Genomic DNA, 14,636 nt, shown 5'->3' on the forward strand with positions numbered 1-14,636 from the left:
GTATCAGTACTGTTGAGTGGCGCCCCCGTCAGGTCTGTATCAGTACTGTTGAGTGGTGCCCCCGTCAGGCCTGTATCAGTACTGTTGAGTGGTGCCCCCGTCAGGTCTGTATCAGTACTGTTGACTGGTGCCCCCGTCAGGTCTGTATCAGTACTGTTGAGTGGTGCCCCCGTCAGGTCTATCAGTACTGAGTGGTGCCCCCGTCAGGTCTGTATCAGTACTGTTGAGTGGTGCCCCCGTCAGGTCTGTATCAGTACTGAGTGGTGCCCCCGTCAGGTCTGTATCAGTACTGCAGCGTTGTGCTGAACAGCCCAGCCAGAAACATGTGTAGTGTCCCTCTTGCCTGCCAGTCCATTACACACAGTACACACAGGTGGAGACCAGACACTGGAGTGGTCCGTCCCCCTGGTCCGTCCCCCTGGTCCGTCACTCTGGTCCGTCCCCCTGGTCCGTCCCCCTGGTCCGTCCCCTGGTCCCCCTAGTCCGTCCCCCTGGTCCGTCCCCTGGTCCGTCCCCCTAGTCCGTCCCCCTGGTCCGTCCCCCTGGTCAGTCCCCCTGGTCCATCCCCCTGGTCCGTCCCCTGGTCCGTCCCCTGGTCCGTCCCCCTAGTCCGTCCCCTGGTCCGTCCCCTGGTCCGTCCCCCTGGTCCGTCCCCTAGTCCGTCCCCCTGGTCCCCTGGTCCGTCCCCCAGGTCCGTCCCCTAGTCCGTCCCTCTGGTCCGTCCCCCTGGTCCATCCCCTGGTCCGTCCCCCTGGTCCGTCACTCTGGTCCGTCCCCCTAGTCCGTCCCCCTGGTCCGTCCCCCTGGTCCGTCCCCCTGGTCCGTCCCCCTGGTCCGTCACTCTAGTCCGTCCCCTAGTCCGTCCCCTGGTCCGTCCCCCTGGTCCCCCTAGTCCGTCCCCTAGTCCGTCCCCCTAGTCCGTCCCCCTGGTCCGTCCCCTGGTCCGTCCCCCTGGTCCGTCCCTCTGGTCCGTCCCCCAGGTCCATCCCCCTGGTCCCCCTGGTCCGTCCCTCTGGTCCCCCTAGTCCGTCCCCCTAGTCCGTCCCCCTGGTCCGTCCCCCTGGTCCGTGTATGTGTGTGTGAGATCTGTTGGGATGTACTGAGAGCAACGAGGTCACAGGGAACACACCTGACATGTCTGATTCCTCCTCTGTGTGTGTGTGTGTGTGTGTGTGTGTGTGTGTGTGTGTGTGTGTGTGTGTGTGTGTGTGTGTGTGTGTGTGTGTGTGTGTGTGTGTGTGTGTGTGTGTGTGCGTGCGCGCACACAGGTGAGTGATCTGTTGGGATGCACTGAGAGCAACGAGGTCACTTGGGAACACACCTGACATGGAGGTCAAGGGTCATCTCATCTCAGTACCTGGTGAGGAAACAAAACATTTACTTTATATACCTAATTTAGCAATAGCATATTTTAGTTTTTGTGAAAGACTGTCATCTCCTTGTTCTGTGTGTTGTGTAGACCTGCTGGGTGGCAGTCCGGAGGCTGTTGAAAGGATGACAGAATTACAGGACAGAAGACGCAGTCTGGAGACTCTACTGAATAGCAGACTGGCTGAGCTACGGAGAGTCTGTCTGCAGGAGGCGGTGAGTACACGTACTCACAGCCAAATACGGATGACTAGTACGTCACGTTTCCTTCTGGTACACGTACTCACAGCCAAATACGGATGACTAGTACGTCACGTTTCCTTCTGGTACACGTACTCACAGCCAAATACGGATGACTAGTACGTCACGTTTCCTTCTGGTACACGTACTCACAGCCAAATACGGATGACTAGTACGTCACGTTTCCTTCTGATACACGTACTCACAGCCAAACACGGATGACTAGTACGTCACGTTTCCTTCTGGTACACGTACTCACAGCCAAATACGGATGACTAGTACGTCACGTTTCCTTCTGGTACACGTACTCACAGCCAAATACGGATGACTAGTACGTCACGTTTCCTTCTGATACACGTACTCACAGCCAAACACGGATGACTAGTACGTCACGTTTCCTTCTGGTACACGTACTCACAGCCAAACACGGATGACTAGTACGTCACGTTTCCTTCTGGTACACGTACTCACAGCCAAACACGGATGACTAGTACGTCACGTTTCCTTCTGGTACACGTACTCACAGCCAAACACGGATGACTAGTACGTCACGTTTCCTTCTGGTACACGTACTCACAGCCAAATACGGATGACTAGTACGTCACGTTTCCTTCTGGTACACGTACTCACAGCCAAACACGGATGACTAGTACGTCACGTTTCCTTCTGGTACACGTACTCACAGCCAAACACGGATGACTAGTACGTCACGTTTCCTTCTGGTACACGTACTCACAGCCAAACACGGATGACTAGTACGTCACGTTTCCTTCTGGTACACGTACTCACAGCCAAACACGGATGACTAGTACGTCACGTTTCCTTCTGGTACACGTACTCACAGCCAAACACGGATGACTAGTACGTCACGTTTCCTTCTGGTACACGTACTCACAGCCAAATACGGATGACTAGTACGTCACGTTTCCTTCTGGTACACGTACTCACAGCCAAATACGGATGACTAGTACGTCACGTTTCCTTCTGGTACACGTACTCACAGCCAAATACGGATGACTAGTACGTCACGTTTCCTTCTGGTACACGTACTCACAGCCAAATACGGATGACTAGTACGTCACGTTTCCTTCTGGTACACGTACTCACAGCCAAATACGGATGACTAGTACGTCACGTTTCCTTATGGTACACGTACTCACAGCCAAATACGGATGACTAGAATGTCACGTTTCCTTCTGGTACACGTACTCACAGCCAAATACAGATGACTAGAATGTCACGTTTCCTTCTGGTACACGTACTCACAGCCAAATACTGATGACTAGTACGTCACGTTTCCTTCTGGTACACGTACTCACAGCCAAATACGGATGACTAGTACGTCACGTTTCCTTCTGGTACACGTACTCACAGCCAAATACGGATGACTAGAATGTCACGTTTCCTTCTGGTACACGTACTCACAGCCAAATACGGATGACTAGTACGTCACGTTTTCTTCTGGTACACGTACTCACAGCCAAATACGGATGACTAGTACGTCACGTTTCCTTCTGGTACACGTACTCACAGCCAAATACGGATGACTAGTACGTCACGTTTCCTTCTGGTACACGTACTCACAGCCAAACACGGATGACTAGTACGTCACGTTTCCTTCTGGTACACGTACTCACAGCCAAACACGGATGACTAGTACGTCACGTTTCCTTCTGGTACACGTACTCACAGCCAAACACGGATGACTAGTACGTCACGTTTCCTTCTGGTACACGTACTCACAGCCAAATACGGATGACTAGTACGTCACGTTTCCTTCTGGTACACGTACTCACAGCCAAATACGGATGACTAGTACGTCACGTTTCCTTCTGTTACACGTACTCACAGCCAAATACTGATGACTAGTACGTCACGTTTCCTTCTGTTACACGTACTCACAGCCAAATACGGATGACTAGTACGTCACGTTTCCTTCTGGTACACGTACTCACAGCCAAATACGGATGACTAGTACGTCACGTTTCCTTATGGTACACGTACTCACAGCCAAATACGGATGACTAGAATGTCACGTTTCCTTCTGGTACACGTACTCATAGCCAAATACGGATGACTAGAACGTCACGTTTCCTTCTGGTACACGTACTCACAGCCAAATACTGATGACTAGTACGTCACGTTTCCTTCTGGTACACGTACTCACAGCCAAATACGGATGACTAGTACGTCACGTTTCCTTCTGGTACACGTACTCACAGCCAAATACAGATGACTAGTACGTCACGTTTCCTTCTGGTACACGTACTCACAGCCAAATACGGATGACTAGTACGTCACGTTTCCTTCTGGTACACGTACTCACAGCCAAACACGGATGACTAGTACGTCACGTTTCCTTCTGGTACACGTACTCACAGCCAAATACGGATGACTAGTACGTCACGTTTCCTTCTGGTACACGTACTCACAGCCAAATACGGATGACTAGTACGTCACGTTTCCTTCTGGTACACGTACTCACAGCCAAATACGGATGAATAGTACGTCACGTTTCCTTCTGGTACACGTACTCACAGCCAAATACGGATGACTAGTACGTCACGTTTCCTTCTGGTACACGTACTCACAGCCAAATACGGATGACTAGTACGTCACGTTTCCTTCTGGTACACGTACTCACAGCCAAATACGGATGACTAGTACGTCACGTTTCCTTCTGGTACACGTACTCACAGCCAAATACGGATGACTAGTACGTCACGTTTCCTTCTGGTACACGTACTCACAGCCAAATACGGATGACTAGTACGTCACGTTTCCTTCTGGTACACGTACTCACAGCCAAATACGGATGACTAGTACGTCACGTTTCCTTCTGGTACACGTACTCACAGCCAAATACGGATGACTAGTACGTCACGTTTCCTTCTGGTACACGTACTCACAGCCAAATACGGATGACTAGTACGTCACGTTTCCTTCTGGTACACGTACTCACAGCCAAACACGGATGACTAGTACGTCACGTTTCCTTCTGGTACACGTACTCACAGCCAAACACGGATGACTAGTACGTCACGTTTCCTTCTGGTACACGTACTCACAGCCAAATACGGATGACTAGTACGTCACGTTTCCTTCTGGTACACGTACTCACAGCCAAATACGGATGACTAGTACGTCACGTTTCCTTCTGGTACACGTACTCACAGCCAAATACGGATGACTAGTATGTCACGTTTCCTTCTGGTACACGTACTCACAGCCAAATACGGATGACTAGAATGTCACGTTTCCTTCTGGTACACGTACTCACAGCCAAATACGGATGAATAGTACGTCACGTTTCCTTCTGGTACACGTACTCACAGCCAAATACGGATGACTAGTACGTCACGTTTCCTTCTGGTACACGTACTCACAGCCAAATACTGATGACTAGTATGTCTAATGTGGTGTATTCGTCTATAACAGGAGAGCTTCCTGGTTGATTTCTCCTGTTAATGTGGTTGTATTCGTCTATAACAGGAGTTAACAGGAGAGCTTCCTGGTGATTTCTCCTGTTAATGTGGTTGTATTCGTCTATAACAGGAGAGCTTCCTGGTGATTTCTCCTGTTAATGTGGTTGTATTCGTCTATAACAGGAGAGCTTCCTGGTTGATTTCTCCTGTTAATGTGGTTGTATTCGTCTATAACAGGAGAGCTTCCTGGTTGATTTCTCCTGTTAATGTGGTTGTATTCGTCTATAACAGGAGAGCTTCCTGGTGATTTCTCCTGTTAATGTGGTTGTATTCGTCTATAACAGGAGTTAACAGGAGAGCTTCCTGGTTGATTTCTCCTGTTAATGTGGTTGTATTCGTCTATAACAGGAGAGCTTCCTGGTTGATTTCTCCTGTTAATGTGGTTGTATTCGTCTATAACAGGAGAGCTTCCTGGTGATTTCTCCTGTTAATGTGGTTGTATTCGTCTATAACAGGAGTTAACAGGAGAGCTTCCTGGTGATTTCTCCTGTTAATGTGGTTGTATTCGTCTATAACAGGAGTTAACAGGAGAGCTTCCTGGTTGATTTCTCCTGTTAATGTGATTGTATTCGTCTATAACAGGAGTTAACAGGAGAGCTTCCTGGTGATTTCTCCTGTTAATGTGATTGTATTCGTCTATAACAGGAGAGCTTCCTGGTGATTTCTCCTGTTAATGTGGTTGTATTCGTCTATAACAGGAGTTAACAGGAGAGCTTCCTGGTGATTTCTCCTGTTAATGTGGTTGTATTCGTCTATAACAGGAGAGCTTCCTGGTGATTTCTCCTGTTAATGTGATTGTATTCGTCTATAACAGGAGTTAACAGGAGAGCTTCCTGGTTGATTTCTCCTGTTAATGTGGTTGTATTCGTCTATAACAGGAGTTAACAGGAGAGCTTCCTGGTGATTTCTCCTGTTAATGTGATTGTATTCGTCTATAACAGGAGAGCTTCCTGGTTGATTTCTCCTGTTAATGTGGTTGTATTCGTCTATAACAGGAGTTAACAGGAGAGCTTCCTGGTTGATTTCTCCTGTTAATGTGGTTGTATTCGTCTATAACAGGAGTTAACAGGAGAGCTTCCTGGTTGATTTCTCCTGTTAATGTGGTTGTATTCGTCTATAACAGGAGTTAACAGGAGAGCTTCCTGGTTGATTTCTCCTGTTAATGTGATTGTATTCGTCTATAACAGGAGTTAACAGGAGAGCTTCCTGGTGATTTCTCCTGTTAATGTGGTTGTATTCGTCTATAACAGGAGAGCTTCCTGGTGATTTCTCCTGTTAATGTGGTTGTATTCGTCTATAACAGGAGAGCTTCCTGGTGATTTCTCCTGTTAATGTGATTGTATTCGTCTATAACAGGAGTTAACAGGAGAGCTTCCTGGTGATTTCTCCTGTTAATGTGATTGTATTCGTCTATAACAGGAGTTAACAGGAGAGCTTCCTGGTTGATTTCTCCTGTTAATGTGGTGTATTCGTCTATAACAGGAGTTAACAGGAGAGCTTCCTGGTGATTTCTCCTGTTAATGTGGTGTATTCGTCTATAACAGGAGAGCTTCCTGGTGATTTCTCCTGTTAATGTGGTTGTATTCGTCTATAACAGGAGAGCTTCCTGGTTGATTTCTCCTGTTAATGTGGTTGTATTCGTCTATAACAGGAGTTAACAGGAGAGCTTCCTGGTGATTTCTCCTGTTAATGTGATTGTATTCGTCTATAACAGGAGTTAACAGGAGAGCTTCCTGGTTGATTTCTCCTGTTAATGTGATTGTATTCGTCTATAACAGGAGTTAACAGGAGAGCTTCCTGGTGATTTCTCCTGTTAATGTGATTGTATTCGTCTATAACAGGAGAGCTTCCTGGTGATTTCTCCTGTTAATGTGATTGTATTCGTCTATAACAGGAGTTAACAGGAGAGCTTCCTGGTTGATTTCTCCTGTTAATGTGGTTGTATTCGTCTATAACAGGAGTTAACAGGAGAGCTTCCTGGTTGATTTCTCCTGTTAATGTGATTGTATTCGTCTATAACAGGAGTTAACAGGAGAGCTTCCTGGTGATTTCTCCTGTTAATGTGGTTGTATTCGTCTATAACAGGAGTTAACAGGAGAGCTTCCTGGTGATTTCTCCTGTTAATGTGATTGTATTCGTCTATAACAGGAGTTAACAGGAGAGCTTCCTGGTGATTTCTCCTGTTAATGTGGTTGTATTCGTCTATAACAGGAGAGCTTCCTGGTTGATTTCTCCTGTTAATGTGATTGTATTCGTCTATAACAGGAGTTAACAGGAGAGCTTCCTGGTGATTTCCCCTGTTAATGTGGTTGTATTCGTCTATAACAGGAGTTAACAGGAGAGCTTCCTGGTGATTTCCCCCTGGAGGCTGGTGAGAGACGCCCCAACGTACGCCGACGTGTCGGACCAAACCGCCACGGACCCAAGACTATTATAAAGACAGAGGTAAAAGAGGATTTGAATATTACCACACAAACTGATACATTCTACTCAGAAAGCAGAACCCCCCCCTTCCCATATTTTAACCTGTTATCCCTGACAAATGATCATTTTTCAGATGTATTGTAGGGTGAGAGACTGTTGAGAGGACAGGACAATCCTGTTTTTGTACCTCTACGTGAATGGTATAGAAACACCGAATGTGACGAAAATAAATAAATAAATAAATAAATAAAACAAACACACTCTTTTGATGTGTAGGAGGAGGTTTGTCGGAGGAAGCCGAAGAAGACGCTTTTCATCGGTGCCCTGAGGCGCCGTGTGGAATGTGATCAGCAACCAACGCACAGCAAGAGGACTGTACACAGAGGATGTCACACGGGTAATAACTTAACACCTTTCAGTGGCACTACTGTGATCTAACTTATCACTGTGACTTCGCTGGTTAAAATACACACGGGTAACTTCACCCCCTTATCACTGTGACTTCGCTGGTTAAAATACACACGGGTAACTTCACCCCCTTATCACTGTGACTTCGCTGGTTAAAATACACACGGGTAACTTCACCCCCTTATCACTGTGACTTCGCTGGTTAAAATACACACGGGTAACTTCACCCCCTTATCACTGTGACTTCGCTGGTTAAAATACACACGGGTAACTTCACCCCCTTATCACTGTGACTTCGCTGGTTAAAATACACACGGGTAACTTCACCCCCTTATCACTGTGACTTCGCTGGTTAAAATACACACGGGTAACTTCACCCCTTTATCACTGTGACTTCGCTGGTTAAAATACACACGGGTAACTTCACCCCCTTATCACTGTGACTTCGCTGGTTAAAATACACACGGGTAACTTCACCCCTTATCACTGTGACTTCGCTGGTTAAAATACACACGGGTAACTTCACCCCTTTATCACTGTGACTTCGCTGGTTAAAATACACACGGGTAACTTCACCCCCTTATCACTGTGACTTCGCTGGTTAAAATACACACGGGTAACTTCACCCCCTTATCACTGTGACTTCGCTGGTTAAAATACACACGGGTAACTTCACCCCCTTATCACTGTGACTTCGCTGGTTAAAATACACACGGGTAACTTCACCCCTTTATCACTGTGACTTCGCTGGTTAAAATACACACGGGTAACTTCACCCCCTTATCACTGTGACTTCGCTGGTTAAAATACACACGGGTAACTTCACCCCTTTATCACTGTGACTTCGCTGGTTAAAATACACACGGGTAACTTCACCCCCTTATCACTGTGACTTCGCTGGTTAAAATACACACGGGTAACTTCACCCCCTTATCACTGTGACTTCGCTGGTTAAAATACACACGGGTAACTTCACCCCCTTATCACTGTGACTTCGCTGGTTAAAATACACACGGGTAACTTCACCCCCTTATCACTGTGACTTCGCTGGTTAAAATACACACGGGTAACTTCACCCCCTTATCACTGTGACTTCGCTGGTTAAAATACACACGGGTAACTTCACCCCCTTATCACTGTGACTTCGCTGGTTAAAATACACACGGGTAACTTCAACCCTTATCACTGTGACTTCGCTGGTTAAAATACACACGGGTAACTTCACCCCTTATCACTGTGACTTCGCTGGTTAAAATACACACGGGTAACTTCACCCCTTATCACTGTGACTTCGCTGGTTAAAATACACACGGGTAACTTCACCCCCTTATCACTGTGACTTCGCCGGTTAAAATACTCACGGGTAACTTCACCCCTTATCACTGTGACTTCGCTGGTTAAAATACACACGGGTAACTTCACCCCCTTATCACTGTGACTTCGCTGGTTAAAATACACACGGGTAACAGTGAAGCATTTTTCCTTATCTTGCCTCTATCCTTCCAAAGTTTGGATTTTGAAATCAAACGATGACTACGAGGTTAAAGTGCAGACTGTCAGATTTCACTCCATCCATATCTGATGAATCATTTAGAAGTTACAGCATTTCTGTACTTAGCCCCCCCCCATTTTAGTGGACCAAAAGTATTGGGCCAAATTCACTTGCATGTGTATAAAAGTAGTCAAAAGTGTAGTATTTGGTCCCATATTCCTATTACACAATGACTACATCAAACATGTGACTCTATAAACTTGTTGGATGCATTTGCTGTTTGTTTTGGTTGTGTTTTCAGATAATATTGTGTCCAATAGAAATTCATGGTAAATAATGTATTGTGTCATTTTGGAGTCACTTTTATTGTAAATAAGAATAGAATATGTTTCTAAACACTTCTACAGGAAGTGCTGCTTGAATAATGATGAGTTCGAAAGTTAAAGACGCATAAATATCATACCCCTCAAAAAATGCTAACCTCCCCTGTTATTGTAATGGTGAGAGGTTAGCATGTCTTGGGGTTATGATATAAAATGCTAACCTCCCCTGTTATTGTAATGGTGAGAGGTTAGCATGTCTTGGGGTTATGATATAAAATGCTAACCTCCCCTGTTATTGTAATGGTGAGAGGTTAGCATGTCTTGGGGTTATGATATAAAATGCTAACCTCCCCTGTTATTGTAATGGTGAGAGGTTAGCATGTCTTAGGGGTATGATATAAAATGCTAACCTCCCCTGTTATTGTAATGGTGAGAGGTTAGCATGTCTTGGGGGTATGATATAAAATGCTAACCTCCCCTGTTATTGTAATGGTGAGAGGTTAGCATGTCTTGGGGGTATGATATAAAATGCTAACCTCCCCTGTTATTGTAATGGTGAGAGGTTAGCATGTCTTGGAGGTATGCTAACCTCCCCTGTTATTGTAATGGTGAGAGGTTAGCATGTCTTGGGGTTATGATATAAAATGCTAACCTCCCCTGTTATTGTAATGGTGAGAGGTTAGCATGTCTTAGGGGTATGATATAAAATGCTAACCTCCCTGTTATTGTAATAGTGAGAGGTTAGCATGTCTTGGGGTTATGATATAAAATGCTAACCTCCCCTGTTATTGTAATGGTGAGAGGTTAGCATGTCTACTGGGGTATGATATAAAATGCTAACCTCCCCTGTTATTGTAATGGTGAGAGGTTAGCATGTCTACTGTGTATGATATAAAATGCTAACCTCCCCTGTTATTGTAATGGTGAGAGGTTAGCATGTCTTGGGGTTATGATATAAAATGCTAACCTCCCCTGTTATTGTAATGGTGAGAGGTTAGCATGTCTTGGGGGTATGATATAAAATGCTAACCTCCCCTGTTATTGTAATGGTGAGAGGTTAGCATGTCTTGGGGGTATGATATAAAATGCTAACCTCCCCTGTTATTGTAATGGTGAGAGGTTAGCATGTCTTGGGGGTATGATATAAAATGCTAACCTCCCCTGTTATTGTAATGGTGAGAGGTTAGCATGTCTTGGAGGTATGCTAACCTCCCCTGTTATTGTAATGGTGAGAGGTTAGCATGTCTTGGGGTTATGATATAAAATGCTAACCTCCCCTGTTATTGTAATGGTGAGAGGTTAGCATGTCTTAGGGGTATGATATAAAATGCTAACCTCCCTGTTATTGTAATAGTGAGAGGTTAGCATGTCTTGGGGTTATGATATAAAATGCTAACCTCCCCTGTTATTGTAATGGTGAGAGGTTAGCATGTCTTGGGGGTATGATATAAAATGCTAACCTCCCCTGTTATTGTAATGGTGAGAGGTTAGCATGTCTACTGTGTATGATATAAAATGCTAACCTCCCCTGTTATTGTAATGGTGAGAGGTTAGCATGTCTTGGGGTTATGATATAAAATGCTAACCTCCCCTGTTATTGTAATGGTGAGAGGTTAGCATGTCTTGGGGGTATGATATAAAATGCTAACCTCCCCTGTTATTGTAATGGTGAGAGGTTAGCATGTCTTAGGGGTATGATATAAAATGCTAACCTCCCCTGTTATTGTAATGGTGAGAGGTTAGCATGTCTTGGGGTTATGATATAAAATGCTAACCTCCCCTGTTATTGTAATGGTGAGAGGTTAGCATGTCTTGGGGGTATGATATAAAATGCTAACCTCCCCTGTTATTGTAATGGTGAGAGGTTAGCATGTCTTGGTGGTATGATATAAAATGCTAACCTCCCCTATTATTGTAATGGTGAGATATTAGCATGTCTTGGGGGTTATGATATAAAATGCTAACCTCCCCTGTTATTGTAATGGTGAGAGGTTAGCATGTCTTGGGGTTATGATATAAAATGCTAACCTCCCCTGTTATTGTAATGGTGAGAGGTTAGCATGTCTTGGGGGTATGATATAAAATGCTAACCTCCCCTGTTATTGTAATGGTGAGAGGTTAGCATGTCTTGGGGGTATGATATAAAATGCTAACCTCCCTGTTATTGTAATGGTGAGAGGTTAGCATGTCTTGGGGGTATGATATAAAATGCTAACCTCCCCTGTTATTGTAATGGTGAGAGGTTAGCATGTCTTGGGGGTATGATATAAAATGCTAACCTCCCCTGTTATTGTAATGGTGAGATGTTAGCATGTCTTGGAGGTATGCTAACCTCCCCTGTTATTGTAATGGTGAGATGTTAGCATGTCTTGGGGGTTTGATATTTGTGCGTCTGTAACTTTCTCACTCGTCATTATTCACGATTCATTCAGGACTATCCGTAATCATAGTATTCTATTCTTATTTACAATAAAAGTGACTCCAAAATGACACAATACATTATTTACCATTCTAAATTTTTGACTACTTTAATACACATGTAAGTTAATTTGTCTCAATCCTAAAATGGTGGGGGGGGGGACTATGTACCAAAAGAGTTGTAATTTCTAAACGGTTCACCCGATATGAATGAAAATACCCTCAAATTACAGCTAACAGTCTGCACTTCAACCTCGTAGTCATCGTTTGATTTCAAATACAAACTTGTGATGTATAAAGGCAAAACAATACAAAATGCTTCTCTGTCCCAATAATTACAGAGAGGGCACTGTAGTTTTGTACGCTTATTATGCCAAGTCTCCAGAATCTTAGTCGGGAAACTCAGGTAGCACTCAGCAGTGGATCAGAGGATTATTATTATGTCATTGCTGCACTGTGGGAATCGTGTTTTAAAACCATGGTTGTTAGATTCGTTAGGATCTCGGGTTCCTCTTCCATCCCTTGAAAAAACAAACCATTGACCCTGGAAAGGCAGGGCTGGACGGGGGAGACAGAAGGAGAGGGAGGGAGGGAGGGCGGGCATTGTTACAGAGGAGACGAGGAAGTCAGGAACAGTCTCATTTATTACTGGGCTGACACACATGTACACACCAACACACACACACACACACACACACACACACACACACACACACACACACACACACACACACACACACACACACACACACACACACACACACACACACACACACGATGTCCAGGGAAAGCGCATGGAGGCATGGTGGACAGACAGAGAACAATGTTACCAGTTATGTAACTACCACCTGACTCACTTTTATTTAACTAGGCAAGTCAGTTACCATGGGTAGTGTCGGAAATGGCACCCTATTCCCTATTTAGTGCACTACTTTTGGCCAGACTGTGTTTTAGTGCACTACTTTTGGCCACACTGTGTTTTAGTGCACTACTTTTGGCCAGACTGTGTTTTAGTGCACTACTTTTGGCCACACTGTGTTTTAGTGCACTACTTTTGGCCAGACTGTGTTTTAGTGCACTACTTTTGGCCACACTGTGTTTTAGTGCACTACTTTTGGCCACACTGTGTTTTAGTGCACTACTAAATAGAGAAGTGTGTGCTGTACTCAGATGCAGCCCATGTGGTGGTGAGTACAGGGTGAGTACAGGGTGAGTACAGGGTGAGAACACGGTGAGTACAGGGTGAGTACAGGGTGAGTACAGGGTGAGTACACGGTGAGTACACGGTGAGTACAGGGTGAGTACAGGGTGAGTACACGGTGAGTACACGGTGAGTACAGGGTGAGTACAGGGTGAGTACAGGGTGAGTACAGGGTGAGAACACGGTGAGTACAGGGTGAGTACAGGGTGAGTACACAGTGAGTACAGGGTGAGTACACGGTGAGTACAGGGTGAGTACACGGTGAGTACAGGGTGAGTACACGATGAGTACAGGGTGAGTACAGGGTGAGGGTTGAATCTTACCGGAGATATGCAGAGCAATTGTAATGTCAGTCATGGACTGATTCTTATAGGGGATATGCATGGAAAGGTGACTCTAGTCACAAGGCACAGATTTCAGGTTAAGATTTAGATATTTAGATATAAGGGACAGTGTGTGAGTTATATGGTGCAATCTGACTTGTTCTGTGTGTGTGTGTGTGTGTGTGTGTGTGTGTGTGTGTGTGTGTGTGTGTGTGTGTGTGTGTGTGTGTGTGTGTGTGTGTGTACAGATGACACTGTGAACTCCGAGAGCAGCTCCACATCTGATTCTACAGGGGACCATGACAACGGTAAGACTATAGGAGTACACTAAAATAACATCCTAGTCATGTTAAATACAGTACAATACAGTACATCCTAGTCATGTTAAATACAGTACATCCTAGTCATGTTAAATACAGTACATCCTAGTCATGTTAAATACAGTACAATACAGTACATCCTAGTCATGTTAAATACAGTACATCCTAGTCATGTTAAATACAGTACAATACAGTACATCCTAGTCATGTTAAATACAGTACATCCTAGTCATGTTAAATAAAGTACATCCTAGTCATGTTAAATACAGTACAATACAGTACATCCTAGTCATGTTAAATACAGTACAATACAGTACATCCTAGTCATGTTAAATACAGTACATCCTAGTCATGTTAAATACAGTACAATAAAGTACATCCTAGTGATGCAAAGGTTTACTTTCAGTCCTCATCAAACTTTCATCCGTCTCTGTCTTTTCTCTCGCTCTCTCTCTCTCTCGCTCTCTGTCTCTCTCTCTCTCTCTCTCTCTCTCTCTGTCTCTCTCTCTCTCTCTCTCGCTCTCTGTCTCTCTCTCTCTCTCTCTCGCTCTCTGTCTCTCTCTCTCTCTCTCTCTCTCTCTCTCTCTCTCTCTCTCTCTCTGTCTCTCTCTGTCTCTCTCTCTCTCTCTCTCTC

At 45.1% G+C, this 14,636-nt stretch overlaps 1 protein-coding gene across 2 annotated transcripts in view; it reads left to right on the forward strand.

Moving 5' to 3' along the window:
- LOC106572952 (coiled-coil domain-containing protein 120) overlaps positions 1–14,636 on the forward strand; it is a 125,477-nt gene that overhangs the window by 85,867 nt on the left and 24,974 nt on the right. For both annotated transcript variants that reach the window (XM_045696556.1, XM_045696555.1), the window contains exons 2-6: positions 1,269–1,360; positions 1,460–1,584; positions 7,422–7,538; positions 7,794–7,914; positions 13,931–13,990. In XM_045696556.1, coding sequence (XP_045552512.1) covers positions 1,327–1,360; positions 1,460–1,584; positions 7,422–7,538; positions 7,794–7,914; positions 13,931–13,990 — 457 coding nt within the window. In that variant the 5' untranslated portion in view covers positions 1,269–1,326. The remainder of the gene's footprint in view (positions 1–1,268; positions 1,361–1,459; positions 1,585–7,421; positions 7,539–7,793; positions 7,915–13,930; positions 13,991–14,636) is intronic.

The sequence above is a fragment of the Salmo salar genome, chromosome ssa15 (assembly GCF_905237065.1).
Source record: "Salmo salar chromosome ssa15, Ssal_v3.1, whole genome shotgun sequence".
Lineage (NCBI taxonomy): Eukaryota > Metazoa > Chordata > Actinopteri > Salmoniformes > Salmonidae > Salmo > Salmo salar.